This window comes from Juglans microcarpa x Juglans regia, chromosome 5D (genome assembly GCF_004785595.1).
Source record: "Juglans microcarpa x Juglans regia isolate MS1-56 chromosome 5D, Jm3101_v1.0, whole genome shotgun sequence".
Taxonomy (NCBI): Eukaryota; Viridiplantae; Streptophyta; class Magnoliopsida; order Fagales; family Juglandaceae; genus Juglans; species Juglans microcarpa x Juglans regia.
Window position 1 is genome coordinate 19,276,288 of NC_054602.1, and position 11,124 is coordinate 19,287,411.

The following is an 11,124-nucleotide window of genomic DNA, read 5'->3' on the forward strand; positions in this document are numbered from 1 at the left end:
GTTATAGAGAGAGAAACTCTCGTTTTGAGGCCTTTCTCATCAATTTGGTTTGACTTAAAGTTTGTATCCCTTATTTGATTAATAATAGAGACGGGAAATATGAAAGTATGTCAACTTTTAAAATCAAAGGAAAACGTTATCTTTGTAGCTTAAAATACTTCAATTCAACCTATCCATAACCCTAGCACCAAAAAAAAAAAAAAGGGGAAGAGAGAGAGAGAGAGAGAGAGAAAAGAGAGCAGTAGTAATAGCAAAGCAAGACCAAAACCCAATATATGGATAAACCGCGTCTCTTACTCCCAATTGCATTCAAGCCCATAAGTTCACAATCCCAAGGGCTGGCATAATAGTCTCATGAATTGTATAAACTGGATGGCTTAAATTCGAAACTCTACCTTCATACTCACGAGGTCATTGAAATGGAGAACTTTTTCCTTGGAGATGCAATTTAGAAGAATTCTTTGTCAAGAATATGTACACTCGTTGAAATTATGTTCGGTCGAAGAGAAGTTACCAAAGATTATTTGTGGAGGACTAGTGTAACCCCTAATTAGGAGGCAACAACCATAAAAGGCCCATAATTTCTCTCTCTTCACATTGATATCGGTGAGAGAGCTGCGTGTATGCAACGCTGTTCCTCTCTTCTCCCAATTTTTATATATTTCTCTTTGACCAGGATGTGCATTTGGGTACTTGCCTTCTCAACACAAGATGAAAATCATTACCATTTTTTTTTTCTCTCTTATTTTGATTTTCCCCAATAGAAAATCATTAGTGAAATTATATTCCACCCACTCCAAGAAGACGACGGAGTATTCAATTTTAAAATATGGTCTCAGTCAAATGCCTTCTAGCTAGCCAGTCCACAGATAAAACCCCAAGAACCATTTGAAAATATTCTTCTATTTTTCGGGGAACGAGCCTCACCGTTCCTTCTCCTTTTTGTTCTGGTTTTTTTTTTCAGAACAGAGTAGTACAGAGGGCTCCACCAGTGAATTTATTATCTGATCAGCTCTGCTTAATCTGCGTTATCTTGAAGCAGACACCATGCATTCAATTTCCGCCGCTTGATGTCTCTATTTTCTGTCCCCACAGTGTTGTTACTCATGTTGTTGATATTCTCGCATTCCCAATGGGTGCAACCGCGGTCCAAAACGCTCTCTGGGGTCCTTGTGCTCGCCACCGTATCTAACGTTGACTCGCACCTTTCCACTTCTACCACCATTTCTTGCATGCCGTTGAAGCATTTCATCAAGTTCTCCTACAACCCACAGCCTTGGGTTATAAGCATGGAAGAACGAGATAACGTGACAAATAGATAACAAAATATTAAAAGATTTTATTTTCACTTACTTCATTTACGTATTTACAAGTCAAAATCGAAGCTTTAAAAGAAGGGAATTGCAATGGGAACAGCTCATAGGAAGCAGAAAGAAGCGCGGATGCCGCAATTATCGAGGGTTTGTGCTTTAAAAGCTCAATTTCTGTGATGAAATCATGAACATAAACACATGATGAGCTTTATTCAACAGAAAATTGTAAAGAAGTAAAGAATAGGAGCATGACTATAAGAGAATTAGCACCATTATGGGATTGGAAGATGATCTCTATTGCTCGAAGTTTGAGAGCTTGTCTCAATGGTGGGTCTTTGAGTTGGAAAATGGATAGAAAGAAGTACAGAAATGGGAAAGGTGTCAATGATCTCATTCGCCAATCCAGAGCGTCAAGTATTAGAAGTTCCATCTTATTTATTGCCTGCGTCTCAAAGCAGCAATCCTCCTCTCCCTGTTATATTGTTTAAGGATTAATTACAAAATATAGTTCCTTTTGAGAAAAACAGTTCACATCAAACATTCTTTTACCTTGAAATCAGAGGGCAGGAAGGGAATGCTCTTCATCTTTGCAGCGAGAGAGAGGCATGACAATGCGAGGAGTCTCAGCATCCACGGCTTTTCCTGCTGCATAATGGGGTTCAGATATTTTACACCATTAATGCTCTTGATTTCCATAATGTATAGGAATATAAATGAAAACAAAATATGATGGAGATTCAGAACCAGATTGTTCATTTACCGGGATGTCTTGCTTTGAAATGAACCGATTCATGTAATTGATAGCAAGATAGGGTATGAACGGGTCCATGTTGCGGGAACGCTGCTCTTGTGAAGTAGGATCAATTTACAAAAAAGCACAAGACTATATATAACGAGAAAATCTCATGACATTTATATATATATATATATATACATACATATACCTGCAAGATATAAGAAATGGCTTCGCGGCGGAAAGAAACGTGGAAATCGCTGGTTTTAAAACTGCATAAGAATTCCTGCGATTGCATGTGATCAGATTCAGAGGCGAAGAGATCTGGGATAGTATCAGATTGATGCTGTTGGAAGCTTGTTAGTGGGTCTTCAAGCTCAAACTCCATCTCTCGCTCTGTTTCTCTTTCTTCGGTTTTTTTTTTTTTTTCCTGGGGGGGGTGGGAGTGTTTTTACGTGTATCTGTGTGGGTTCTGAGACTGCAAAGAGCCAAGGGGAAAGAGGGTAGGAAAGAATTAGGAAAGAATTGAGGCCAAGTGTTCCAAGTGAGTACTAATAACGAGGAAAAAGAGAAGCTTCGCTTTCTGTGTTTAAAAAAGAAGCTCTGCAAGTCGTCTGCTGCACTTCTCAGTCTCAGTCCTTTCCACTGCTGCATTAACTTTATGAACAATCTTGATCCCTTTGTCCCACTCTATTATAATAATAATAATAATCTTTTTATTCTAATAAATAAAGGGTTAAAGAAATGTACTTGTCAAAAATTATTCGATGGGATAAATTGTGAAGATTTCCAGTAATTTTCTTGACATTGAAGGTATTTGTGAACAAAATTCATGAACTATAAGTTAAAAAAACTTTGATTTCTTATGGACATTGACAACTCTGAATGAACAAAATCAATCTTCAGCCAACTGATTAACCTAAAATAGAACCACTTTGGTTCATAAATTTTTAAATATTATTTAGAAGCAATTAGGACTTTTAAGTGGGAAATAAAGATGACCCTAAAACATTTTTTACGGAAATAATAAATGTTATAAGATTCATTTTATATGTCTATCTCTCTTGTTTTATACATTCAAAAAATTTAAAATTTTTTCTTATTATTTATTAACCTTGAATTGTCACAATTTGTACAGGTACAACACTCTAGAGCCTATTAATGCTGAGAGGGAAGCCTTTGTTGATAAAAGTATACTAGCTGGTGGCACGACTGAAAGACTATTGCAGCTGAACAGAGATTAATCAGGGTTGGTTTTGATAAGAAAAAAATAGATCTAGTCTCTTGCAGAGGAACAAGTGGTCCCTTAACACACACACACAACACACAGAGAGAGAGAGAGAGAGAGAGAGAGAGGGTAAATGGTAGAGACAGTTGTGGTATATATCTTTCCTCTGGTCCGAGATAAGAGCTGGCATAGATTGAGAGGCACACCGATAAATCCATCACTAGATACACATCTTGCATCCATGTAGCAGCTGGCACCCCAGCTTTTACTGTCACCTTCTCTCATTCCTCCTTGTCCGACTATTTAATTGCATATGTATCAGATTCTAGCCCCTTTGCATTGCCATAACTGATATTGCATGAAGCTTCGTGTTTAGGACCAAAAAAGTTCATTGAATTATTTCCATGAATTCAGCCGTAAAGAAGGGAATGCAATACAATGCAACGCTTATAGGCCCTCTTATGCCTATTGTGTCACCCTTTTCCCCCTCTAGATTTGGATCCATAAAGTAGAGACATAGACATATTAACTAAAGCTTTTATTGAGTATTTAATTTTGTCTGAAAATTAAATTCATTGGACAATTATAAATACTGTGCATAAGACTTATTTTCTCTATCTGTCTCACTCTTTATATCGGAACTTTTAAAGAGATTTGAATTTTTTCTCTAATAATCAACCTCAACTTTTCAAGCAATTGGATCATCTCCTATATTTCTTATACACATGAACTGAATCCTATATAAACCTTAAACTCTAGAGAATTAATCTGAATCCACTTATTCATTCAATAATGGTAAAATGAATCACATCTTTGCCTGCCATTTACAATGACTTTTCTTGTTTGCGCTATCCATGAAACGATAGCATGTGCTGTCACGAGACATTTAGATTCGACTTGGATATATAAAATATCTCATATTATCTTATTTGATTATTATAATTTTTTTAAATTTTTATATAAAATATAATAAATAGTTTAAATTTTTTAAATTTTAAAATAAAAATTATATTTTAATAATATTTTATTTAACTTAAAAAAAAAATATCACTTCTCAACTAACTGTATAACCAAACGTAACAGTATTAATACCAGTTGATCAGAATCTGGTCAGATTATTAATTACATTGACAATTTAAAACATGGTTCACACCAGTACTAACAGATAAGGTAGCTAGGTTCCATGTCAAGCTTATATTCATAGAGGTGGGGAACCTTCAGCTACGTTAAGCTCTATGACTGGGGCCATCCGGAGCTTTCACACCCGAGAGGGGGAGCGTACAATGTGACTCACATGTTTGAGTGACAAGATGCTCAACTGGGTCCAGACCTCTCATTTTTCAACCAGTGTTTGTAGTTTTCCTCCGTCGCATTTTGTTCTCTATGTATATTAGACAGCCAGACAATAAGGGTTCGTTTATTTTTAAAGATGAGATGAGATGGAATTAGATGAGATTAAAATTAAAAAATTAAATAAAATATTATTAGAATATATTTTTTAATATTATTTTTATTTTAAAATTTAAAAAAATTAAATTATTTATTTTATTTTATGTAAGGATTTGAAAAAGTTGTAATGATAAAGTGAGATGGGATGAGATGTTTTCTAAAAATAAATAGACTTCATTTGGTTACATGTATGAGATTATAAATTTATGAATAATAGTAAAATAATTTGTGAATAGTAGTTAAATGATTTGAGTTAAGATTTTTATGAAGTTTTAGACAATGAGAAAAAAAAATTAAATAAAAAGTTATAAAGTTAAAAGACTGTTAGAATATAATTTTTTGATATCATTTTTGTTTAAGTATTTGAAAAAATTAAATTATTTTTTGTGTTTTATTTAAAAGTTTAAAAAAATTATAATGATTAAGTAATAACTAAATTAAAAATTTGAAAAGTTAAAAATTTAAAATTAAAAAATATTTAAATATTAAAATGAAATTAAATATTTAAATCGTATTTGAATGGTCAATACAATCCAGGCCTAAGTCATTAGCTTATATATAATCGAGAATATTGTTCTATGAAGACAGAAACTATGGCATGCAGTAAATCCCACCTTTCTTGGATTCGTAGAAAGTTCCTTACTGAGGCGGACTACTGAGTTGTTTCAGAATCTCAGAAAGATCACCATCTTGATCATTCAGAAATCAATGAGTTGTCAGCACATCTTAAAGATTATTATAATTATACTCCTTGGATTTGCTTGACGCATAATTTCTCGCTGCATCCATCTCATGATAATGGGTGGAGGTCATGGGTACGTTATTGTAAAGTCCATAGTAAAGGAGAGTCGCAACCAAATCCCTTGCAGGGGTACTGCTAAGCCATGCACCCACAACCGGCCTCGACCCCTTTGTGGGGTGGATCGAGAATGGGGATCACAAGGCCGGTTTCCCCGCCACTCCCGTTAAATTGGAGGGCTGTCACAAAGGGTGGTACTGGAGCATGGCTTCTTCCTCCGTTACACGCCACTCATTTCTTTTTTTTTTCTTTTCTTTTTTTTAGGGGACTCTGAAAAAAAGGGCAAAGGTGCAACACTAATATAGTAAAAACAAAAAACCAAACCCAAAAAGTGTGTCCGGCCCCATGAGTAAGTCGATCATTATTTCGGGTGTGGGGCAAAGACAAGTAGCTAGGATATCTACAATAGAAGGACAAACCATACAAACAATTTGAACAGAAAACTACACTCCTCAATAAATTGAAAACATACAAGATGTATTGCTGGTGTTTCCTTGTCATGGCAGGGGTGACAGCTACGGTGTATGTCCCTCTATTAAATGACACACTCTATTTTCCACATGATGCTAGACAGGATTATTTCTTTTTCTTTTGAAATGCATGATCTTCGATCTACCCCATTTAAAAATGTTCAATATGAATTAGGCACCGTCGTTTTGGAATTAGACTACATTTATTTTTATATCTAGCTTTGCAATTCATCATCACCATACACTACATTTTTTTATTTTTTTATTTTTTAATTTATTCTTCTTAAATTAATTAAATTATTCTATTCATCATCAATACACTGCACATATTTGATAAGAAAAAAAATAAAAATAAAAATTCATAATAAGTGTGGTGTTTAAAAATAATGAATAGAATGTTGCATATCTAATTTTTATCGATCAAATATTCATGAGTAGAGCACTTTGGACGCTAAACAAAACCCTAGTTCTCCCCAAGAACATGAGCTAGCTGTTAGATTAACTCGGTTTCATTGATGAATAACAAAAGTTGCCTGTGCACCAAAAAGGAGAAGACTGCGTACATAGGCATTTTTAAGGAAAAAGAAAATCTTCCTTTTGAAAATAGAACTGGAAAGCTTAATTTGCTTGCTTTTCACACATAATATTTGGCGCCCTATCCGATGGGACGTAGATATAAAATGAGGAAATTGAATGGTGCTACTTAGACTAGCAAGGCCCCAGTAAATGGTGGTACAGTGTCAGCTTGATAATTTTTTGAGGGGGACCAAGGCTATATGTTCATTCTGAGAAGTCCTACCCTCAGTAGTCTTTCTTGATAATTCAAGCTGCATGCTTGTCTAAGATCAAAGCAAAACCTAGCTGCAGGTTACAAGCTCATGAGCTGACCCCATGTATATGTGGCACAAGCAATTACTAGACATCACTGTGTGTAAATGTGTATATAGCTAGCTAACATGCCATAGGGATGATCTCTTCGAATTCTTGATCGAATTCTAGAGTCTAGGACTGCGAGAGAAAAATATATAAACATATAGAGAAGCTATAAACTTATATATAAATGTTATGAGATATTTTATTCTATGTGTATATCTCATTCCTGTTAAAATGTTTCTATTTTCATAAAAAATAGTCATTTTTATTGTAAATAATTTGTCACAAATTCTTATTTTTCTTGTAGTGATTATAAGCTCTAGAGTTCGATCAAGAATTCTAGGGATTTAAATCTAATAACATGGTGATAATTTATTGCCATCATCTCATGTGAAACCCAAAAATATAAAATAAAAATTATTTGTCATTGGTCAAAACTTTAACAAACATGAACCACACACTTAATTTGTCCAAAAATTACAAGAAATTTGATCTTTAAAGACGAAATTTTTTAGTGAAGAATTAAATTTCGTCCTTAAAATACTTATTTGGGATGAAAATTAAATTTCATCTCAAAATATGGAAGTGGTTTTAGCTTCGTTCGAACAGACAAATATCTGTTCGAACAACACTTATAGTGTCTAAAAAAACGTTTGAACGTTCACAAACACGTTCGAACAGTATTATAATTCATGTTCCAATGGTTACATAATTGTTTGAATAATAATCGTGACGATAAAGTATAGACAATTGTGCGGAGGAAAGGTCGAAACCGTTCGAACGAGATATTTAATCATTCGAACAAAGTATTTGGTGGGAAGTTATAAATAAATCTGGTGATGATGATTGTTATACTGTTCGAACGTTCTCATACACATTCAAACAATATTTTAATTCACATTCGAATGCTGCAATAACTGCTCGAATAATAGTTGTGGTGGGAACATATACACAATTTTGCCCAGTGAAAGTTAGAACCCCGTTTGAACTTTGAACGCTATATTAATTATTTGAACGAAGTTTTAGTGGGAAGTTATAAATAAATATGGCGGGGATGATTGCTATAGAGTTCGAACGGTACTTTTATGTTCAAACGGAGATGTAAACTGTTCAAATTGTCATAAGAGGCATTCAAACGGTAGCGTAGAAAATCGAAATAAGTTTAATTATAGAAATTTATTGAAAGACATTCAAATATTTTAAAAATAAGTATTATTTGAATCTATTAATTATCATTTTCAAAAGATGAAAAATCTACTTATACGGATTTATTATTATTTGTTGTAAATTAAAATATCTCATATATGTCGTCTTAGGAATTTTATATAATTAATTTAAAAATTAACTATTGACTTTTGTTAAAGTAATCAAATTTTGTAATTAAAAAAATTACTTTCCAGGGAATGTCATTTTTTATATTATCATGCACTATTAAGTAAAACATGGAAAATGATTTTTTTATAAGAGACAAGTTAGCTATATATAATAAATAAAAACGATATATTAATTAAATCGACAACGTTCAGTATATAACAAAAGCTCAAATAAAAAAAAAAAACTACCGAGTAAGATTATCCAAGTCCTCCTGGATGACAGTAATGCGTCTCTCAATTTCTTGTAGTCGAACCATGATGGGTGTAGTGATCCTCTCCACAATCTTCTCCATGTCCTAGATCAAAAGTGTGCAATGCTCCTCGAGTAGGGATTGCATCTCTGTGGTAGTAGCCCCGCAGCCTGTCTATCAACACCGCATCAGTAGAAGCTGGATCACGCTCCATGCCACTATCCTGTGCCACTGGAACATTAGTACGAGCCTTCCACAAGTGGCCTTCACTTTTTCTAAAGGTGATCTTGTTAAGGGGCTCCATCTGTGGTTGCCTTTAATCTGTCATTAGCACATTGACCCCTGATTGGACTAGGAGATTAGAGATCATCGATACATATGGTAGACTACCTCTACTAGAATACCACGACTCAGATCGAATGTGGATGAGGAAGTATAGAGGCAGACCAATCGGCTCTCTTCGTGCTATCTGTTACATAAATTGAGCCTATTCGATGTCGAAATCAGTCTTGTGTTTCCTCAAATCAATATTATGGGAGACAATCAAATTGAGCATTCAAAAAAATGCGATACAATCAATCTGTTTGATCACCTTGCTGCCATCATATGGAGGAGCCAAATCGTCATGCATCAACTGACGAATCTCATCATGAGTGGGGTCGTCATTTATTGGAGCCTCATCCTCAATGGCATCCTCACCATCTATCCCTGCACCTAGTTGTTGTGCAGAGTATGCACCAAGCTCACAAAAGATCCCAAGAAAGTGAGCTATAATTTTTGCTGAGATAGTAATACTCACTCCCCGAATAATGAACGAGAAAAACTCCTCATTAGCCTCCATTTGACCTATGGCCCGATAAAACTCACTCACCATGTCAAAATAGGCCACCCCCCTCTGCTGACAGATCATGCTCCATCCTCTATCGCTGATAATAGATAATAGGCTCCTCTATCCCAGACAAAATTGCGAAAGTCTTTTATAATGATCTCTTGCTCAACCAGTACAAACCTCCTCGGCTCACTAGCTTCACCGCTAGTTTGGTCCTCCCTCCCACGTTTCCTTCCAATAAATGCCATTAATTCACTTTTTATAAAACAAATAGACAATGAATATAAATAAAATAAAAAGTTGTAAAATTTTATACTGAGTACTGTTCGAACTAAAAGCCTATTCAATTAGTCTGTTCGAACGGTTTGAAAACTATTCGAATAGTTTTTGCCAAACAGAAATTTTCAAGTTCGAATGTGGCACTACACATTCAAACAGAAAAACTAGTTATAAACTCGTTTGAATCAATTTACTCCATTCGAACAGATAAAATTATACGCCAAGTAAAACAATTTGAACAAAAGCGACTCTTGTTCAAACAGTTTATACACATTCGAATAAATAAAAATATTATTCAAACAAGATCATCATATGGCCATCATTCTGATAATTTAACAACATTCAAACTAATACTTATCCGTTTGATTGGAAAAAATATATTCGAACAAGTAATTAACACAATTTTTGTAGTTTGAACGTGTAGTGCCACATTCAAACTGGAAAATATTTGTTTGTCAAAAACTATTCGAACATTTTTCAGGCCGTTCAAACAAGCTAACCCAAGAAGCTTCGTGGCTGAGTCGATTCGGATCCAAACCAAAAAACCAACAATTCATCAAGAATCTTTGGTTTTAAGCATACAAACTTACATAGAGTGAAGCCTTCACTACATTTCTAAGGCCAAATGTCGTGTGTGGTAGACGGAAAATGCTACAAAAGGGGTTGGATTCAATTCAAAATCTAACCCAATTTTCATCTTTTTTTTTTCCTAATATCAACCCAAATAGACAAGGAAGGTGGGCCATACCTTTTAGAAGGCAGAAAACGGTTATAGAACGGCGGAGATTGGTAGTAGACGTCGGCTCACATACTATATACTATTATATATTATACTATACTACTTATAAAATCCAAGTGCACTTATTGTATTGTATTGTCTATATTATATATATAATAATATTAGGACTCTTTAATAATATTAGTATATTATGTTGACTATATTATATATATAATATAAAATAATATAATCATGAAGCAGCTAAGCCCCATCCTAAGACTTTCTTTTTCAAACAAGTATACTATCGTTCGAACACTATACATTCAAGATCGAATAGTTTTTAAAAGTATTTGAACGAAATTATCAAAATGTTCGAATGACATATTTAACTATTCAAACGAAATCTCCGTTCTTATTGAGGCGAGATCACGTATGCGGAAAAGTTTTCCCTCCTTATTTGCTGGGGAATATTATGGTATTTGCATTCGAACGCATTTGTAAAGCATTCGAACGGATAAATGATGAATTAAAGCGCGCCAAAATTAGGTGCCATTGTGAAAATTTCATATTTGAAAGGGTAAAAAACCGTTCGAACTCAACGTTCCAGAATTTAAAACCCTATACTTCAAGTCTTCTATTTACGATGCACTTCATCTCCAACTGAATAGTGGAAAGCTTGTAGTAGAGAGAGAGAGAGAGCGGCAACATCCTAGAGAGAGAGTGTGTGTGTGCGTTAGAGAGAGTACATTCTAGAGAGAGACAGATAGTGATTAGAAATTTGTTTGTGGGTTCATAGTGAAAGAGAAGTTGAGGTTCGTATTTTTTTCAAATTTATTTATGTATTTCGAATTAATGTAGAAATTTTGAAA

At 34.3% G+C, this 11,124-nt stretch overlaps 1 protein-coding gene across 2 annotated transcripts; it reads right to left on the minus strand.

Annotated features, from left to right (window-relative positions):
* Positions 1-763: 763 nt before the first annotated feature.
* LOC121264082 (putative cyclin-D6-1) lies at positions 764-2,694 on the minus strand. Of its 2 annotated transcripts, none has more exons than XM_041167127.1 (6): positions 2,258-2,694; positions 2,074-2,154; positions 1,863-1,955; positions 1,584-1,785; positions 1,354-1,484; positions 764-1,261 (listed from the first exon to the last, which is right to left on the minus strand). In XM_041167127.1, the coding sequence occupies exons 1-6, from the start codon at positions 2,432-2,434 to the stop codon at positions 1,019-1,021; spliced, it is 927 nt and encodes a 308-aa protein (XP_041023061.1). In that variant the 5' UTR covers positions 2,435-2,694; the 3' UTR covers positions 764-1,018. The 2 variants fall into 2 exon arrangements, with proteins under 2 accessions (XP_041023061.1, XP_041023059.1); XM_041167125.1 differs by having other exon boundaries at positions 1,863-1,958.
* Positions 2,695-11,124: the final 8,430 nt, after the last annotated feature.

What these genes read in the sequence shown, in the direction of transcription:
- LOC121264082 (XM_041167125.1), bottom strand. Translation starts at nt 2,434, where the DNA reads ATGGAGTTTGAGCTTGAAGACCCACTAACAAGCTTCCAACAGCATCAA. An exon ending in CCATTTCTTATATCTTGCAG is followed by an intron (nt 2,155 to 2,257) that starts GTATATGTATGT and finishes TCACAAGAGCAG; the next exon opens with CGTTCCCGCAACATGGACCC. An exon ending in TTTCAAAGCAAGACATCCCG is followed by an intron (nt 1,959 to 2,073) that starts GTAAATGAACAA and finishes CCCATTATGCAG; the next exon opens with CAGGAAAAGCCGTGGATGCT.